We start from the raw sequence: 19,957 nt of genomic DNA, 5'->3' as shown, positions 1-19,957 counted from the left end.
CTTGAAGAACAACAGTTACAAAGGTGAGTAACCGTCTTTTCCCATCAAAATGGCACCATAACTACCAAGTTATTTATAAATTCCATTAAACATCCCAGTCAAATGTTTTAAAGTTATATTCAGCAAGTATCCGTAGAGGGCAAGCCCAGCCTTCAAGGCAGAGATTCTCATTTTTAATATAAACCAGGATTGCTTATGTAACAAGACATCTCTGCTTTTCCCTATATAACCTTTGCTGCCCATTTCCATAACAAGTCATGTTTTCAAGTGCCATGTACACCTCTGGTTCCGTATAAACAAGGCTGGGGGAGGTAATAGTAATTGGTGTTGGTAGCAGCGTTCTGACTGCTGCTGTGGCTAATTTTTAGCTGGAGGCAATACTGCACTGATTTAGATTAAGAAAGCTATACTGTAGATATAAATTCATCATTTTTAGGTGTAAACCATTTTTTGAAGTTATATAAAGTAAGTTTCCTATTGTTTGTGTAAGAGCTACATCTACACTACAAGAATCCCCACCTTCTAAAGAGTATTTTTTAAATATAAGGTTTTAAAGACATTTCAGGGAAGTTTTAGTAGCCAGACACAACATTTTTAGGCTTGGTTTCCAAGAACGGTTTGAAACAGATTCTCAAGTTTTTATATTGCAGATCACATCTGAGTAGAAAGACTGTGCCACCTCTTTTTCTATTCATAATCATCCACCCTCTTTCCCACTCAGGATCACACAATACTCAAGGGTAACTACAGCAAATATTTAAAAATATATGCAGTTGACTTGATCCTTGAAACAAAGAGAGCTGGAATCATGTGATCAAGTGTTCTGCCAACCACAGATTGAGAATTTGTGATGTTAGATGGATGTTACACCTCATTCACCACAAGGCAATAGTAGCCCAACACCACCATTTTCCTGAAACTATTCTCAAAAAACAGTTTTTAAGACAATTTTAAGACATAAGCACCAGTGTAAGGCATGCACCTCTGCCTCACTTTCCTCATCTGTAAAATGGATATAATACCTTGCTTCTCAGGGCGACTTCATTCATTCATGGCTGTAAGGCACCATGAGATCTATGGATGGGATGTACTATAGTGGTGCACGAAATCAAAGAGACTAGAAATTCAACAAAGTCATACAAAAAGTGGCATTAAACAAAATGAGCATATTTTAATAAAATTTAATGATTAAATCATTAAACAAAAGTTATATACATTGCTGGCACATGTGCATCATTCAGTCAAATCATCCCTTTCAACAGCTAAAAATTAGGTTTAATGATACTATTGTGTTTCCATTTTTGTACCTTAGAAAAGATACCGGTGTGTTTAAAGTGCAAACTTGATGCCAGTTAGCTATATTTTAAGGGTAGCAACGAATAAAGTTTTCTTCCAATCACACAGTTATAAACAATGTTAATTATACATGAGTATCCTAAATTTAAAAAAAAATCTGATTCTATGCTCTTAAAAGTTATCTGATATATAACATGATACTCTTGCATATACCTGTCTGTCGAAAGGATCTCCTGTAACATGACTAATACCAACCTTTAAACAAACATTTTGCAAGACAGAAAAACAGACTCTTGTTCTGTCCATTTTTCATACAGATTTTAAGGGCACAAGCTCAATAGCAATTAAAGATATTTTCTTAGGTACTTTATTGGTTTTTCTGCTTACTTCCTTTTTGTCTCTCAAATTCAGCAATTTGATTGAATATGTTGAGTAAGTTCTGGGGCAGGCTCTTTTTAACACCACTTTCTGATTGCCCTTTACCATTGAGTGTAGTTTCCTCATCTAGCTCCTTTGCTTTAGTAGTTTCCCCATGACTACTTTCCCTATTTTTATATTCTCTCCTTTCATTTGTACTCTGGGTTAATTCACGTCTGCTACCATCATCATTTCCACTGTACTCATATAACCAAGTGCTGCTGTACTGTTTATTCTTTTCTACTGACTTGCCTGAGTAATCGGACCCTGCTGGAGAAGTGGAATACATGCTCTGACTGGAACCACGCTTTCTAAAATGCTCTTTTCTCCCCTCTACTTCCTTTTCTAACTTTCTAAAATCATGTGTCTTGATTTTATCATCTGACTTCCAGTGATATGAACCTGAGGAACCCCTCCTATTAGAGAAGGATCTGTCTGCTTTACCCTGTTTTTCATTTTTGCTGCTGGCTGACTGAGTCTTGGAGCTACCATAAGAATCCCTTGAATCTTCAGACCTACCTCCAAAAGTGTCTTCATCATCAGCAGAAGTCCTTGATAGAGAACACTGTCTCTCTCTCACCTCTGTCTTTTGATATACTAATCTGTCCTGCCGCTCCAGCAGTTTTTCCATTTCATATTTTTGGTTAAGGAAGGAAGCAGAGGTATCAGCTGGGGGCGAGTACCATTCATCTTTCCTACTCTGATCTCGCTGATGTGAAGAAACCCTAGATGAATGTTTTTTGGAGCTGCGAGAGGACACTGACCGATTTCTACTCCTTTTCTTGTGCCTTTTGTGATCAGAAGAGGAGGAAGAGGAGGAGGAAGAGGATGAAACTGATACATCAGATGAGGAATCACTTGAGGAGGAGGAAGAGGAAGAAGTTGATCTTCTCCTTTTCTTCTTCAGCCTAAAAATGTAATTAACCTATGAGGCATCACCACCACCAGAATCATCTATAGACTCTACAAGTTTCTGGCAAAGCTCTGTCCCTGGAACACAGCTCCAAGACCAAATATTTAATAAAAGCCTCATTGGGACATGGAGAGAACCTTTTAGCCACACAGTATTTTAAAAAATATTAATTTTCTTATGTATATTTCAGCCACTTGAAGTGTGGTGGATCAGCTGGGAAGGACACAGGATTGTATAGGGTCCTGTGTGGATCATATTCTTGAAGTAGCTTAGTTAGCAAGCTTCAAATATGCTATTGCAATAAAAAAAAACTTTGAACTTTGAAACAACCTAAAGTAATATTTAAACCACCAACGTGACTCAAAAGAGGGAGATCTTTAGATGAGTTTAGGTGAGATCCTGGATTGCGATCAGATCTGAGTAATATTCACAAACCACTAGTGACAAGAAGGTATACTGGGCCCAATCTGGCAAGCCTTGCACGTGTAGAATTGCCATGATTTCAAGTGACATTTCTGTGTAGGGAGGACTTTAACAATCAGGCTCTTTGTGGCCTTGGTATTACAAGAAGGGTTCTTCTGGTTGGGTATCCCATCGTACTTCCTAAATACACATTTAGGCAGATAAGTATTATTTCCATATACTCCCCCTGCAAAAATCCAGGTATAGTAGTAAAGAACACCTCATAGGGAAGTTTGGGGAAAACATTAACTTGTTAGTTCTACCTAACTAAAATTTTCTTTTTTAACAAATGAATCTGTATGAAAATGGATTCTTCAAGGGCTTATCTGTTCATTCGCTCTTTTAGGCATAATCCTGCTTCAATAACCTCACTACTGGTTGCTGTGGAAGCAACTCCAATGTCACAAACAGATGGGATTACAACTTTATACGGGGATTGAGCAGCAGGAGCTAGCGAACTATTGAAATCAGAGGTTATATTATGCCATTAACCCGGGTAACAGGGTGGGGGAAGAAAACAGCATTTAGAAATTTAACCATGAGGTATCAGTGGCTGTTTAGTAGCTTTATTTAAAAAAACAACATTCCTTTATTAACTGTTGCCTGATCTATCTGTTACCTGTTAAGAAAATGGAGTCTAAGTATGAATCACTAATGTAAAAAGGAAGCTTACCAATAACAGGAACAGACAGAAGCATCACCCATTTCAGCAACTGGATGCTAACTGCTGTTTACTTACTTATGTTTTATATAAGTGATGCTGATGCTCTGGCTCTAGTCAGCAGTAGATTCTTTAATTAAGATATAGTATATTGAATATAATAGGGTTACCTCTTTTCTTCTTTTAAGAGCTTACGCAGTTTTTGTGCACTTGTTTCTATTTTCTTTTCCTTCTGTCTCTCTTCTTTTGCAGCTTGCTTCTCCCTCATTTCCAAAGATTTCTTTTTTGAACCCAGACATCAAAAACACATATTAAAAGTAACAGTATGTTAACCCAATATTTCCCCAAATCCCATCCCCCACCACCACCACAAGAGGATATATATATATACATACACAAAGAATACAATACCAAGATTCCCAGATGAAGACGTTACATTCATCAAATAGAAGTTGATTGTGCAGGAGTTTGGCATTAATCGTTGGGATGATCAGTATGGTATTAAGGACCATATTGCAGTAAATATCACATTAAAAAAAGAGACATGACCAGCCATTGCATTGGTACCCATGACCCAGGGCAAAAGATGCAGGAAAAATACAGCAAAATTAGTTATGTGAATGAAGATTGAAACAGGGAGAAACGTTTTGGGGAAGATGGTATTATAGTTTGTATATAAAACGTGATGACAAATCCAATTTTAAAATGTTGTTGGAAGTGGCCATGTTCAGATACCAACCATTTTGTAATTGTACCACAGCCCAGTTTGATGCATGGTTACATAAGAAATCATGTTCCAGTGGGTTGTTGTTGATGAGCAGCACCAGATGTCAGACACAGCAGCAACGGTCCAGTTCAGAAGAAAATGCATTGAAGAAAAACATATCATCAGTATTACAGGAAAAGAGTATTTCACGTTTGAACTGTAATTCATAACATTCTAGTAGGGCAGCTAGAAACAGACAGACATGTAAACCAAGGTTTACTTAGAGGTAACGGAGCCTTCAGTTACTAAACAATTAATCATTAAAGGCACGTTAGCTAAGCCTATTAGCTGGATAGGCTCCTGTACCCCACAGCTCTCTAAGGGCTTGTCTACATTGTGCAACAATATGCACTGGGGGGGAGGGGAAAGGTAATTTCTAAAAAACACTAAGGTGCTAACTGGTCCATGTAGATCTTGCTGGTGTGCACTAAAAGCTCCCTGATGCTCTTTAACATAGTACTGTTTGAAATGGTTTGAAACAGTTGGAATTCATATCCAGGGTGAGCAGCAAGTCTCTGGATACCAGTTCTCAAGGCTTGGCAATGGTCATATAAGAAATACTGCCTTAGGATATAAGGGAAACCCTTAATTTATTGTGGGCAAACTTACACAAACTGCTGAACAACAGAGAGCCTTATGTTCCTCAGCTGCATCAATGACCCTCATCACCATCAGTATAACTTGCAATGAGAGTAAAACCATTTCCTTCACTTGTTTAATCACTTTTATTTGTGACTTAGGTTGCAAGACTTAGGTTGTAAGACTCCTTGTTACAGCAACAATACTTTTCTCTGCATAATGCCAAATATGTTGGCAGTGCCCACATACTGCAAGTAGACATTTCTGGAGGATAATTTAGCTTTAATAAAGGTTACCATAAATCTCCTCTTCCCCATCCTTCAACAAAACCTTTTCACGTTATGGCTTTCCCCACCTGCTAAAGCAGTGTCAATCAAGCCCTGCATAAAGAAACCAGCCTGCACACTTCTACCCTAGTCTATTTACTTCCTCCAGCACAGAAGCATTGAGTACAGAAACCCAGTGCCCCAGTTCTCTAACTTTAATTCACTCTTTTAGATCCTATCTGGAAGACAATGTAAGTAAAGGAGACAAATGAAAAAGCCCCAGAAAGAGAAAGCAACAGACAAAGGAGCTTGGCATGGAGACCCATAGGAGTTCACTCAGGAAACATGTTGTGGGGAGGGGAGAAAAGAAAAGAAAAAAAAAAAGGACCCTGGAACTTGCTTCCCCCATTATTTCCTCCAAAGCTTGGACCCTGGTTAATTGTTTTTTTTCCATTTTAAATAACTGCCTTGGTAATTTGCACCTCACAACAAGTTTAGCAGAATTCTGGTTTATCAACTGACCATAACTGCTTGGTTCAGTGACATGGTGCCCCCAGCTCTCTCCAGGCCTTTAATTAAGATCCTTCTTGTGCCACATGAAGATCCACAATGACTTCCTTTTGAGCTAGCCCTGATCAGTCTTACCCTGCTCCTCTTTGAATATTCCCAATTACAACCCTCTGGCATATGTCTAAAACTGACCCATTTGGGGATTTTACCCTACATATAGCCCTGGTCTACACTAGGGAGGGGGATCGTTCTAAGTGACACAACTTCAGCTACACGAATAACGTAGCTGAAGTCGACCTACTTAGATCGACTTATTGTGGTGTCTTCACCGCGGTGAGTTGACTGCTGCCGCTCCCCCGTCAACTCTGCCTGCACCTCTTGTGGCTCTGGAGTACAGGAGTCGACGGGAGAGCGCTCGGGGGTTGATTTATCGCGTCTAAACTAGACGCGATAAATCAATCCCCGCTGGATCGATCACTGCCTGCCGATCCGGCGGGTAGTATAGACATACTGCTGATACGGAATTAAGACATACTTACAAAGTCTTAATTCTGTATCAGCAGTCCCGCTCATGTGTGAACAAGTTGTTTCCTCCTCCCCTTCATCAGACACGGTTACTGAGTTCTGGTCTTTCCCTGCATCCGACTGCTGTGCTGTTGCTTCCCATGCCCATCTGAAATGATCAAGCCATCCACAGGCACCTTGCTTATTGTAGATGTAGCCATAATACTTACTGTGACAGGTGTGTTGTAAAGAGGGGAAAGAGGAGAATAAGACGCAATAACCAGTAAATAATTTCCCCCTTCCCAATGTTTTTAATATGAGTTTTGATTGTAGTAGATAAAGTTAAGAGAAAGTAAAGAATCACCTGCATATGTTTACGGAGTTTCAGTAAGGCATCCTCCGCTTCTTTAAAAGTCTCATCCAAAATTAAAGCTCTCTTATAATAATTCTGAGCATTTAACAGGTTATCTTCCTCTTCCAACCTAACATTCATATGAAAAATGTTTACAACACAAACAGAATTTGTTTTTGATCATACTGATCATCTCAGACTGATACATATTAAAAAAGGAACGCACTAAAATGCAGGTGTTTACATCCTGGACATGTCATTACTTCCTGAACATCAATAGTACTGTACTTTCAAACTTTGATTCCAGTTTTTGATGAATAAAATGTTCTGTTACTTCTGAATGAGTCTCCTGTTTACTCAGATTGATTTTTTCCTGAATATTAATTCTGGAATTCTTACAGTTTTTCTGAGTATTTATATGCAATTAATTCAGAAGTTTGTTTTATTAAACACAAATCATGGCATAGTTGTAAAGATTTAAAAAGTTATAAAAATGCCTTATTAAATATTCATCCAAAAATTTCATAGAATGTTATGTAGGTTTAACATTCCATCAGCTAAACTGTATTGAGAAGGAAAAAAAACAGTAAGGAGGCGAGATTTAAACTGATGTGCGGTAGGGTGGGGGTGACATGAGAGAAAGTAAACAGATTATACACCTTGAACTGCTTTCCCTGAAGACTTCTCATTGTTGGCACACAGGCAGGAAGGAGATAAAACACTCCCTTTTTTATATACTTAGCCAGCCCAATATAAAAAAATAGATAATGAAAAAATTGAATTGCTCATAACTGCATAAAGAATAGAATTTAACACTTACTGGCCTCCTCTTTCCACAAGTGTCTGACAGAGGTATTTCCTTGCATTTCTATGGGTTGGACAGTTTTTTAATGCAACTTCAAAATCATCTATGGCTTTGTTTAAGCTTCCTTTTGTTGCATAACTATAAAAATGGAAAAGCAATATAGGAATTAAATAAATGTCACAATTTATCTTTTAAATAGATTATTGGAATCCATCTTTAACAACGAAGGGGAAAAAAAAAAAAAGGACTTACAGTGCCCCACGAGCTACCAAGGCTTCAACATTTTGTGCATCTATTTCCAAGGCCTTGTTGTATTCATTCATAGCCTCTACATGGCGGCCAACCTTAAAATAATCAACCCCAATCTTCACACTAGAACAAATGGTTTTAAAAAAAAAAAAAAAAAAAGAGTGTATCACACAGAGTCATCAAGCTAAACAAATATACTTAAAATCACAGTTTGAGAAGCCTTGCAACTTGTAGTACATCATCCTGCCATAAGAGTAACAGAATGGAAGCATTTTAGCAAGATATAGTTTCAAGAGTTGCTCTTTAGATTAATGCCATATTTACATCACACCAAAATGTAAATTCTTTTATCTGAAAGCTTAGAGTTCAAAGTCATCTCTGAAGAAAGCACACATACATGATACACTGTATTCGCCATTTACAAATGGAATGCTTACAGTACTTGAGTGTTTTTCTGAGACTTGTCATATTACCCCCTAATGCGGGGGAGAGTTTTAGGCCATGTCTACGCTTACAAGCTTACAGAAGCACAGCTGTACTGATACAGCTGTGCTGCTGTAAGATTGCTCGTGTAGCCGCGTTATACGGATGGGAGAGAGCTCTCCCATCGACACAATAAAACCAGCTCAACGAGCAGCGGTAGCTCTCCCGCTGACATGGTGCTGCGCACACGAGCACTTATGCTGGCTAAATTTATGTCGTTCGGGGTGTGTTTTTTTCACACCACTGAGCGACAAAAGTTTTGTCGACATAAGTGCTAGTGTAGACATGGCTTTATAATGTACAGGGACACATTCAACACTACAGTAAGGGGGCACAATGACACTGAAGTCAATTTGCCCCCATGTAAGATGCTTTAAGACTTATATTTCATAACTTGCAAACTGAAGCTTCTCTCACGTATTTGTCTAAAATAAATTTTCTTCCAATGAGTTAACAGTTGGGGCTCTGAATTTCAGATCAGATTTATCATGAGACTTCACTGCAGCAATCAAGATTAATGATTTAATATAGCAATATACGGCCACAGATTATAGAAAATGGTTATACTTATTCTCCAATGAATAAGACCTTACTTGAATTGCGGGATGATTGTAAAATAATTGCGGCTGAGTTGCAGACAACCCATTGAAAATTGCAGAAAAGTAATAATGGACCTTTATTATTTGCAATAATTTGGAAAAGCTTAGGGGGCCCTTGGAGCGGGCGGCCGAGGCTACCACTGTTGAAATTGCAATGGAAGCCTAATATTGTGGGATTCACGATATCGCAAATTAAGTAGGGTTTAACTAATGAAATAAATGATGTGCTATATTAAAACTGAAGACAGTTTCTAAGACTGGCATCATCTCTACCACCAGTAATTCCATCTCATTCCCCTTTCAGCTGTATCATTTTTATGCCTGGGACTACTTTCCAACTAAATATTGCTTCTGTGGACCTGCCTCCTCATCTCAAGAATTTCCATGGACAGGAGTCGACACCAGAATGGCGAGGAGCAACTCCCAGCTTGACTGGGTTATGGGCAGAGGCTGCTGAGCTGAGAGAAGATAAACCTTTCCTATTCACCCTCTTCTCCATGCTGGACTGAGGGAGATTGGCAAACCACTTTGTCTAGTCCCTTTCCAACTCTGTGCTTTTCCTGGTAGAACTGGAAAGGAAACTTGTTTTCCATCCTGAAAGAAATTTTGAGATTTCAAAAAAGCTTTCCCATCCTGAATTGCGACAAAAAGTCAAAGTCTTGATAGTTTCCGCACACTTTCAATCCACAAAAAAATTCAGTTTGGGTCAACCAAAACATTTTGTTTAGATTTTGACCTTTTTACATTTAAAAGCACAAACTAACTACAATGTCAAAACAAAAAGTCATTTCAAATCAAAAAATGAAGTTGCTTCAGCAATGCTGAAACAAGATGTTTTGACAATTTTGAAATTTTCTAATAAAAAAAAAATCAGGATATTCATCAAAACCAACTCTTTCCTGTGAACACGTTCTGTGAATCCGCATTTTCCAATGAAAAACATTTTGTTGGAAAATTCCTGACCAGCTCCATCTCCTGGGTGCCTGCTGGACTATGGAAGAGCAGCTTGCACTCTGCAGTTTCATCCCAGGCACAGCCTAAAAGAAACAGCAGCTGCCCAAAGCAGCCTCTTCAAATGCTCTCAGTCAGTGCGTTCAGTGTTGATACTTAGTGACTGACGCCAGCTCAGGCCACAGGGGAATTGCTCACAAGTCCAGGTTCGGGCTCAGGTGTCAAGACAAGGGAACTCAAGGTCATCTGGTTGCTATTTATAAAAGGCTGAGCCGGGTACTAAGGCTAGGGTCCTATGGGAAAACTGAGGAGACAAGACAGAGCAGTGCTCAGGTCTAATTTCAGGAGCCAGCACAAGTTATAAGTGACCTTAACCTTTGGGAACTAAACTAAAGCCTTTTCCTTAAAATTTGATTTTTTTACTTTACAAACAAAGAGAGCATTCCTCCACCCCCACGACCTATCAACTGACCACAGCCACTCAGCAAGTTGCTCTCTGGTAATATTCAGGAGGTTATTCATTGTGAACTCTGGTACAAAGAACTATGAAGAACTATGACCATTGATGCTAAAGTAGATGCCACCTAAATTGCTTGACAAGAAAATTAAATACTCTGTACCATTTCAAGGCCCAAGATGCAGATTGCTTTTTCCTCAATGCAAAGGCAAAGTCTTCTTCATTGAAGTTTTTGCTGTTAAAAAAAAAATGTATATCAAGGGAATAAATTATTAACTGTCCAAGTTTCCTTCTAAGTCTACATTATCAAAAATTTATACCAAGGTTTAGGTAAAATTTCAACATGGCCGAAAAAATACTATATTACTCTCCCCTCAATCAGCAACAGCATTTCTGATTTCCAAAGTCATAGCCTCCCTACTTGTATTAGTCTATTGCAGTCAAATATACTGTCCCATGTCAGTTGCATTAATATAGATTAAAATTTGAGCTACACAGCAAATGGGAAATCTGTGTGTTAATTTTCTGTATTTGAGAAGGAAAAATTTCTGAATCTGTACTGCTCAAAAGATCAGGTCTATTAGTAAAGCAAGCTATTATTAAGTGTTAAGGATAAATATTATTAGGATGTAAAGTAACTTGTGATTTTAATCTAATGTTACTACCAATATACAATGAACAGTTTACCCAGTTAAACAGTATCAAGCAGATTACTGGTGGATGAAGTGGCTTAGAATTCTGTCTAATTCTAAGAGCAATTTTGTTGTTCTGGAGTGTCTTTTTTATACTTAATTGATGCGCTCACATTATCATCAGTGGTCATGCAAAAGAGGATCAACCCAAGGTTGAAGTAATAGTGGCCACAGAAATTTTTAAATAGAAACTACAAATAAAGAGACATTTCAGGCAGTGGCACTTTCTCTAGAAAGCAATGAAGATGGTGCAGTGTCACTGTACCTTTGCAGGCCTCTCATTAACGATGGTGGGCTGGATTCACTTAGTCCTAGTTTTCCTAATAAAAATTCAACTACTGCTGGATTAGCAAATCCCAAGGAATGATGTAAGACTTTTTCATACGTCTCCGAAGTACTGGCTACTTCAACACTCCTCCTTAAAGAAAATATGAACATACACAAATATGACCACCCATTTCTTTAGTAATGCTGACATATGTAAAGAGTCAACGTCCATTAATACTTTTACCCACACTGGGTCACAAGCAAATTACATATTTCCACTTGAGGGAAGGGAAGCTACAACACATCACCATTTGTTTCATCTGAAATAAGAACTCCTCTGCCTTTGTTGCTGTTCCTCCTCATCCACTAGCTGCAGAATTCGGTGGTCAGTTTCCTTTCCCTTCCTCCTCCTGTTTTATCCCACCCTTTGCCCTACTGACTAATGAGAAGCAGTACTTGAAAACCTCATTTTGGCTCTCTCCTCTTGCAGTACCAGCAGCTCCTTCTGGGCCTTGAGCCAAACCCTACAAGCACTCCAAAGAGGTAGTTACACTCCTGTACTTCTTGCCAAAGACAGATTTTAAGAGTTTCATATCTCAGCCCTTTAAGTCATTAGTTTATTAATGGTCCTGTATTCTCCCAAGTAATGCTCATTTCCTGCAATATATATTTTAAGTCTCTCTCTCTCTCTTTTGGCTAAGATGACCTCATTCTGCTTTTCTTCTTTCTTCATCTTTTTGTGAAAAATTCTGAAGCAAACTACATCCATATATGAACAGTGATGCTTTTATTTAGGAAAACAAGTCAATTGTATAAAATTGAAGAATATATGTCAATCAGCAGAGTAAAGGAAAATCTTGACCAAGACCTTTGAAAAAGGAGTCTCTGCCAACATATTTGGCAGTTTCTGCCAACAGTTTCTTGAGACAACATATATTTAACAAACCAGATCTAGTGAGTAGAAGAGAATGCAAATTTTTACCTATAATGTAAAGGCAAGTCTTCAGAACTAATTACCCCCAGTTTAGTACTAGATAGACTGGGTGGAAGAGCAGAGCTGTGCAGTGATATCGTGAGTTTTTCATGGTAACGATCAACGTCCTTGATTGCAGCTATCAAAAAAAAAAAAAAATACTAAACAACAACATCTTAAAGTTGAGAATAAAGTCAACAAAACTGGAAAGAAACAGCTTTCAGAACAGTTTTAATATGCATTTACCTTGTATAATGTCTCCAGTTTGATAATATGATAAAGGATCACCATGGCTGCTATGAGAAGGCACATCTCTCAATGGACAAAGAGCCTGCAATGGAAGAGACCAAAAATATGACCAAAAACTCTGAGCTTAATAAAGCAAATGATAAGAAAATGGGTTTGCATTAGAAGACAACTTCCCTCAGCCCAGAAGTATCAGTTTGCACAATGAAGATTTGTCCCATGAGTAAATATTAAATTATGTTTAAAAAAAAAAATCAAGGTTTTGATTACAATGGCAGTTATCCTGCTGAAGAGAACTCATTTGTGATACTGTGATACTGAAGACTAATGTGAGTAATCCAGTTTCCACCCAGCTTTAATCCTTAAACAAATGTTGAAAAATGAACTTATGATCTGTAATCAAAAGTCCATTTTGTGATAATTAAACTAGATGGAAACTAGTCTTATGCTATGTCTACACTACAGACCTCACAGCGGCACAGCTGTACCACTGCAGCTGCACCACTGTAAGGTCGCCTGTGCAGCCGCTCTATGCCGACAGGAGAGCATCTCCTGGCCACATAGCGCTGTCCACATTGGCACTTTTGTCGGTAAAACTTATGTCGGTCCAGGGTTGTTGTTTTTTCCCCACACCGCTGACCGACAAAAGTTTTGCCAACGAAAGTGCTAATGTAGACAAAGCCTAAGTCTGTCCAAAATTGAGCATGAAAGCAGAGTGATATTAGTATGATTCAATTCAGATTGAGGTCCATGCATCTATATAAACACTAAATTTTCAACCTACAGCTAAAATATTCGAGCGGTAAAGAAAGAAAATGTCTTGCTGAGACAACAAGGCAGCTTCCACCTTAATCAAAGCCTGAATGCATTAAGGCTTTGAACTATTAACCGTCCCAGAGCTCAGGTCCTTTGCACAAGATGCAGCCAACACATTAGAAGCCAGGACTGCCCTGCATCAGTTTACTTGTTACTGATCATACTCAAGTCTTACAGTGATTTCTAACTGCGAGATCTCTCTGGCGACGCCACTGCCCAGACAGATTAACACCATGAAAAAGCCAAATTCACGAATAGAACTAATCCTTCCGATCACAACATCGCCACGCTCAATGTCTCGGAAAAACAGCTCCCTCCTGTCCTCACTTGGCACCTCCATGAACTGCTCCAGGGGTGGCATAACAGCATAACAATCTGCAATTAATGGGGAGAAAAAGTTATGTAATAACTGCTCTGCCTTCTGAAATCTCTAATTACAGTTCACTATAGTATCAGAAAATCAATGTGATTTTTAATAAAGCACTTTATATTCCTTTATTAGGCATTATGTATAGCCAACACTTCCCAACATACATAACATTGCAATAAGAACTCTTATTCCATCTTGACCTGAGGAAACTAAGAGCACTCTTTCCTTTCTCACCCCTGCCCTGGCCAATCAGGTCCTCCATACCTATGTCCGAGTCCCCAGAGATCTCATTCCCTCCTCCCCACATTTATACTTTAACTTTCTGCTCAAAAAGGATTGGGTAACATTTGCTTTTCAGAGTCCGTCAATATCATTTCTTAAGTCAGCCAGAAACAGTAATTTTTGATCAACACAAGGTCAACACTTGCTTCATATATCCACCACAAACTCTGCGGCACCCAGCATCTGCTAGTCGTCGGTTCACATCTATTGGATTTTGAGTTATTGGCAGAGCGAAGCAAGATCCTGCATTCAACTTGACTTCTCTGTTGTCTAACAGCTTCAGCCAGCTCTGTAATTGTCTACAGATCAAAGAACTGGTTTGCTATTGCATCTATTCGCAGCTATTAATAACTTTCAGCATAGTAATACCCCTATCTCAGCTCTGCCCATTCTCCCAATAGAGTCTAATACGTTGACACCTTAACTCAAAGAGCGAAAGAAATGGTGGGGCGATTGGGGGCACACAGAGACTCTGGCATGGGGTGGATGTACAGAATCCCTGCAGTTGAGGGGGATGGAAAGGGGGCACACAGGGAGCTTGCGGGAGGAAAGCAGGGGAAACAGAGAAAGCCAAGAAGCCTGCTATAAGCAATGAGCGTGTTCTACAGAAGTTATGAAATGTGCATTTTCACATCACAATTTTGCTCCCGAAGAAAAATCTCCTAGGAGCTTTCCTCTCTCTACCCAATTTATCTTCAGCCAACGAGGGGGGCCCCACTTTCAAAGGACCTATTGTTTCAGCGGAGCCTGTTTGCTGAGACAAACTTCACCCACTCTGTTCCAATGGAGAATTCATACCATCACAACTCTTCCAGCCTCAGTTTCCACAACTACATTCTCAGTTACTTGGGACAGCCACATAAGATTCTACCCCCAGACACCTTTTCAGATGGTCCTTAAGCCTGAAAAGCCATTTGCACTTAAAAAGTTGGATAGAACACAGCATGTTGTATGGACAAGATATTCCTTGCAATAATTTATCCATTAACAGTTCATGCTTGAATTTTACAGTTAGTAAGATTAAATATTCTCCTCAATGCCTGAGCTAACACTTAGGGCTTGTTCACACAAGAAAATTAATCCAGAATAGGGTTGGGTATAAATTTAAAGCAGATTAACTATTCTGAATAACTCATTGTGTATTCCAGAATAAGGGCACACTATTCTGAATTAGTTTAATCTGCTTCCAGAATAAGAGCATCCACACATGAAGTTAATCAGGAATAACTTCCTGTGTAGACAAGCCCTTAAGAAGCATGCTGTTACATTTCAGTAAAGCAAGTTTGTGTCCACCTAGGTTTATAATTAAAATTGGGGTCTTCCAGGAATACAGGTATTACATAAATCAATCTTGTAAAATTATGCTCATCCACTCACTTAATACAAACAATTTTCTCACCAGCTCAGCAAAGAGTACGGAAGTGTGAGAAATAATTTTACAAGGCTGACGTGACTTAGTCTGATCTATGACTAACGATATCAATGCTTTAGATAATGGCATAGAATACACTTAAAAAGTTTGCGGACGATACCAAGCTGGGATGGGTTGCAAGTGCTTTGGAGGATAGGATTAAAATTCAAAAAGATTTGCACAAACTGGAGAAATGTTCTGAAGTAAATAGGATGAAATTCAATAAGGACAAATGCAAAGTACTCCACTTAGGAAGGAACAATCAGTTGCATACATACAAAATGGGAAATGACTGCCCATGAAGGAATACTGTAGAAAGGAATCTGTGAGTAAGAGTGGATCACAAGCTAAATATGAGTCAACAGCATAACACTGTTGCAAAAAAAAAAAAAAAGCAACCATCATTCTAGGGTGCATTAGCAGGAGTGTTGCAACCAAGACACAAGAAGTAATTCTTTCGCTCTACTCCGTGCTGATTATGCCTCAACTGGAGTATTGAGTTGCCAGAACTGGCACTACATTTCAGGAAAGATATGGACAAATTGGAAAAAGCCAGAGAAGAGCAACAAAAATGATTAAAGGTCTAGAAAACATGATCTATAAGGGAAGATTGAAAAAACTGGGTTTGTATAGTCTGCAGAAGACTGAGAGGGGACATAACAGTTTTCAAATACATAAAAGGTTGTTTCAAGAAGGAGGGAGAAAAATTGTTCTCATTAACCTCTGAGGATAGGATAAGAAGCAATGGTCTTAAAATTGCAGCAAAAGCGGTTTAGGCTGGACATTAGGGAAAACTTCCTGTCAGGGTGGTTAAGCACTGGAATAAATTGCCTAGGGAGGTTGTGGAATCTCCATCATTGGAGATTTTTAAGAGCAGGTTAGACAAACACCTGTCAGGAATGGTCTAGATAATACTTAGTTCTGCCATGAGTGCAGGGGACTAGACTAGATGACCTCTCGAGATCCCTTACACAAGTCATATTTGAGGTGGTTAGGGTCAAAGGTGACAATGGGCTCAAAGAACCCCAGTCCAAGACTGATTTATGTCTCAGTTCTGCAAATATGCACCTGTGTAACTTTATGCATGCAAATAGTTCCACTAATTTATGGATACGTGTGTGAAGAATTTATGCATAAGTGTGTGAAGAATCCAGGGCCTTTTTTGTACATCTGTTTTTTAAAAAGTAGCAGCTGTTTTGAGAACTGGAAGACCAAGGATGCCTTTTGCTTTAATGACTCCATTTTCACAACAGTACTACAGTTGAGAGTCACTCAGCGTGTTTACATTTTCATATTAGATAAACTGAAAACATACTGATTTAAGAAAAAAAAATGCAAACATGTTACCTTTTCCCACCATATTCCACACAGTATAGGCCTTAATCATGGTTGACTAAAATGAGAATTATTTTAAAGTCTGACAGATGTGTTCCCAGTACTGAAGATTATTTATCTACTCCATGCATTTCTAAACGTCAAAAAAAACTTGAAACAAAATAACATTCTTTTTACAAATACCATTTATTTTTAAAATGTATCGTATACACAAGACCTTTACTGGATTTCTCATAACTAATTTGTCTCAGAGAGAATCCCTTTTCACCTGTAATTGTAGGATTTACCTTCATTCTCTTCATTTGATTCTGAATCTGTTGATACACTTGGCTTCCATGAAAGAGCAAAAAGGAGATCAGCTTTTTTGGCAATGAAGTGTTGTATCTCAATGTTATCAATTCTCTTCTCTTTCCTAAGAAAAATAAAGAAAAATCTAGTACTCCCCACCCCATTTTGTTCACATAGCATGCTACACCTGCTACATAAATTAGGGTTTTTTTGTTTGTTTTTTAAATCACTGTCCAGGGTTTTGCATAAGCATTTAATGAAATGTGTCCCAACTTATACTATTGATGACATGCTTAGTACAAAATGCTTTGCCCAAGTTTTTCTATGTCTAATGTAAAGCATGGTGGTAAACAACATATGTGTACAGCACCAAGAACATGAATGGTGCTGAATAGCAAAGCTTCCAGAACTATGGTGTTTGGATTTTCACTGCCAAACTAAACCTAGCAGATTTCACAGGATGCTACAAGGTGCCTTTGCGTCAGCTTTTGGATTGAGTGTACAGATACCACTAGAAAGTAGGACAAAAAAAAGCTCCTCCTACCATTTCCCTTTCAGCAGCAAGAAAGAAATCCATCCTCAATACCCTGAAGCCTTTCAACTCTAGGGATGAAAAACACTATACAGGAAGAGGGTGTTAGTATAATGCAGCCCTGTTCCTGGAGTCAAGTGACTATGTGAAAAACCTCAGCTTTCATTTAAAAAGAAGGAGTTTCTAGCCCTCACGGTTCCAGAAGAAAGCTTGGGAACAGGACGCCGAAACCAAGAGGCAAAGACCCAAACATTCATTTTTAAACAACTTCTGATTTTTAAGCGTCATGATTTTTTTTTTGAGCGGGGGGGGAAGAAAACGGGGGAGGGGACGCTGACATTTTAAATGCCTGTGGCTATCACTACTACTACAAGGGAACGGCACGGCAGCTCTCAGGGGCGAGGGAGCTGGGGTCAGCGCCCAGGCTGGGTGAGACTCTGCCCGAGTCCTAGAGGGCACAAAGTCCTGGGAAGCGGATGCCCAGTTGTGGCGGGGGAGGCGAGTGCGGGTCCCTCTGACCCCGGGGGTCACCGGCAGAGCAAACGCTGGGCGGGGTCCGTGGAGCGGCACTAAAGCCGATAAAGGAGCTGGGGGGGCCTCCTCAGAGGCCGAACCGAGCTGGGGTGTGGGGCGGGATCGGCAGCTCCCTCCTCCCCCTGCCCGGCTCCTTACCTGGCGGGCGGCTGATGCTGGGCTTCCCGGGGCGGCTCCAGGCTGGGGCCTCCGGGGGGCAGGAGGCCCCGGAAGTCGGGGTTATCGTGCTGCTCGGTGCGGAGCAGGGAGAGCAGCGCGGGGCCATGGAAACCCAGCGCCTGGCGGAGCAGGTCCCGCTCCATCCCATCCGCGGCGACCCACACAGCGCAGCAACCGGAAGCTTCCGAGGAGTAACCTGGAAGTAGAACCCGCCATAGTCCCCCTCACCCGGAAGGGGTAAAGGGGCGGAGGCCGGTGAGCCCGCAACGACTGGCCCCGCTCTCGCGCATGCGTACAGCGGGAGGGCGGGCGCTTTGAGGGGGCGGGGCGAGAGAGGCAGTGTGATCTTTCCCTGTCTCCCCCCTTCTTTGCTCAGCCCGGCGCGCGGGGGCGCTGACAAGGCGGGGAGCGAGCTCCCCGAGCCTCCGGCCTCAGCCCGCGCTGCCCGCCTGTCTCCCGCAGCTGGGCCCCGCCCACAGCTGCAGCGGGGGTGGGGGGAGTTCAAGGATACAAGTCAAATGCGGCCAGCCCCTGGGATGGGGTATCACCAGCCCCTCCTGACACGAGCTGCAGCAGCACACCAGGGAGGGAGGAGGGACGTGTGTGTGGGGGGGTTGCCTGGGGGATAGGGTGACCACATGTCCCGATTTTATAGGGACAGTCCCGATTTTGGGGTCTTTTTATTATACCCCCCCACCGCCTGTCCCGATTTTTCACGCTTGCTGTCTGGTCACCCTACTGGGGGAGCTTGGGCGTGAGTCATGCGCCCAGTTGTTCTCCGCCAGGCCCGGGACCAGCGACTGACTTGTGTGAACAAGTGACAGCTGCGAGTCTCCCTCCTCCTCGGCACGCAGCAGGGCTGGCGTTGCTGGAAAAGCAAAGGGGGCAAGAGCCGATCCCACTGTGAGTCTTCAGTCCGCCCGCCTGCGCTCCAGCTCGCTGGCCGAGCTCGAAGCGGGAATCGGTCCAGAGATTATATTTCCCTCTCCAGCAGCTGTGCTCTGTTGACACCAGAATTCACTGGGATTAGTGTAGTCAAAGTCCATGACTTTATTCTGTGTTTTACACGGTGATCAACTAGATAAATGACTTATTGTTGCTTATACTGAGATATTATGTGGCGGACCTGATCAAGGGCCGGTTGTGCTAGGTGCCATGTGCACATAAATAGGGCCCTATCCTCCATTTTGGTTAATTTCACAATCAGGATTTCTAAAATAGTAAATTTCATGATTTCAGCTATTTAAATCTGAAATTTCAGGGTGTTGTAATTGTAGGGGTCCTAACCCAAAAAGGAGTGGGGGTTCCGCAAAGTTATTATGGGGGGATGCAGTACTACTACCCATAGAAGCCGACTCCGTGGGTGCTCCGGGGCTGGAGCACCCACAGGGAAAAATTGGTGGGTGCTCTGCACCCACCGGCAGCTCCCCACCCTCCAGCTCGCCTCCGCTCCGCCTCCTCCCCTGAGTGTGCCTCAGGCCCGCTTTTTCCCCCTAGGTCCCAGCACTTGCGCCACGAAACAGCTGTTTCGCGCGGCCAGCACTGGGAGGGAGAGGGAACGCAGAACACTGGGGGAAGAGGCAGGGCCGGGGTCAGGATTTGGGGAGGGGTCCAATAGGGGCAGGGAGGGGGTGGAATTGGGGTGGGGGTCTTTGGGGAAGGGGTTGGAATGGGGGCAGGGTGGGGGCAGGGAAAGGATGGAGTCAGGCCAGGGGCGGGGGGCGCAAGCACCCATTGGCGCCAGGGAAAGTTGGCACCTATGCTACTACCCTTATTTCTGTA

General features: G+C 41.2%; 1 protein-coding gene across 2 annotated transcripts; it reads right to left on the bottom strand.

Annotated features, from left to right (window-relative positions):
* Window positions 1-1,146: 1,146 nt before the first annotated feature.
* Window positions 1,147-18,358, bottom strand: TTC14 (tetratricopeptide repeat domain 14). 2 transcript variants are annotated; one of them, XM_026650062.2, is made up of 12 exons: window positions 18,155-18,358; window positions 16,950-17,074; window positions 13,440-13,639; window positions 12,449-12,533; window positions 12,212-12,341; window positions 11,228-11,380; window positions 10,434-10,505; window positions 7,784-7,903; window positions 7,547-7,669; window positions 6,739-6,856; window positions 3,920-4,029; window positions 1,147-2,621 (listed from the first exon to the last, which is right to left on the bottom strand). In XM_026650062.2, exons 1-12 carry the CDS (start codon window positions 18,316-18,318, stop codon window positions 1,664-1,666), a joined length of 2,358 nt encoding a protein of 785 aa, XP_026505847.1. In that variant the 5' UTR covers window positions 18,319-18,358; the 3' UTR covers window positions 1,147-1,663. The 2 variants fall into 2 exon arrangements, with proteins under 2 accessions (XP_026505847.1, XP_029766943.1); XM_029911083.1 differs by lacking the exon at window positions 18,155-18,358 and adding an exon at window positions 17,495-17,541.
* Between the last annotated feature and the right edge of the window lie 1,599 nt (window positions 18,359-19,957).

This window comes from Terrapene carolina, unplaced genomic scaffold (assembly GCF_002925995.2).
Source record: "Terrapene carolina triunguis isolate 2854851 unplaced genomic scaffold, T_m_triunguis-2.0 Scaffold88, whole genome shotgun sequence".
In the NCBI taxonomy this organism is placed as follows: domain Eukaryota; kingdom Metazoa; phylum Chordata; order Testudines; family Emydidae; genus Terrapene; species Terrapene triunguis.
Note: the sequence above shows the minus strand (reverse complement) of the source record. Positions and strands in the feature narration are given on the sequence as shown.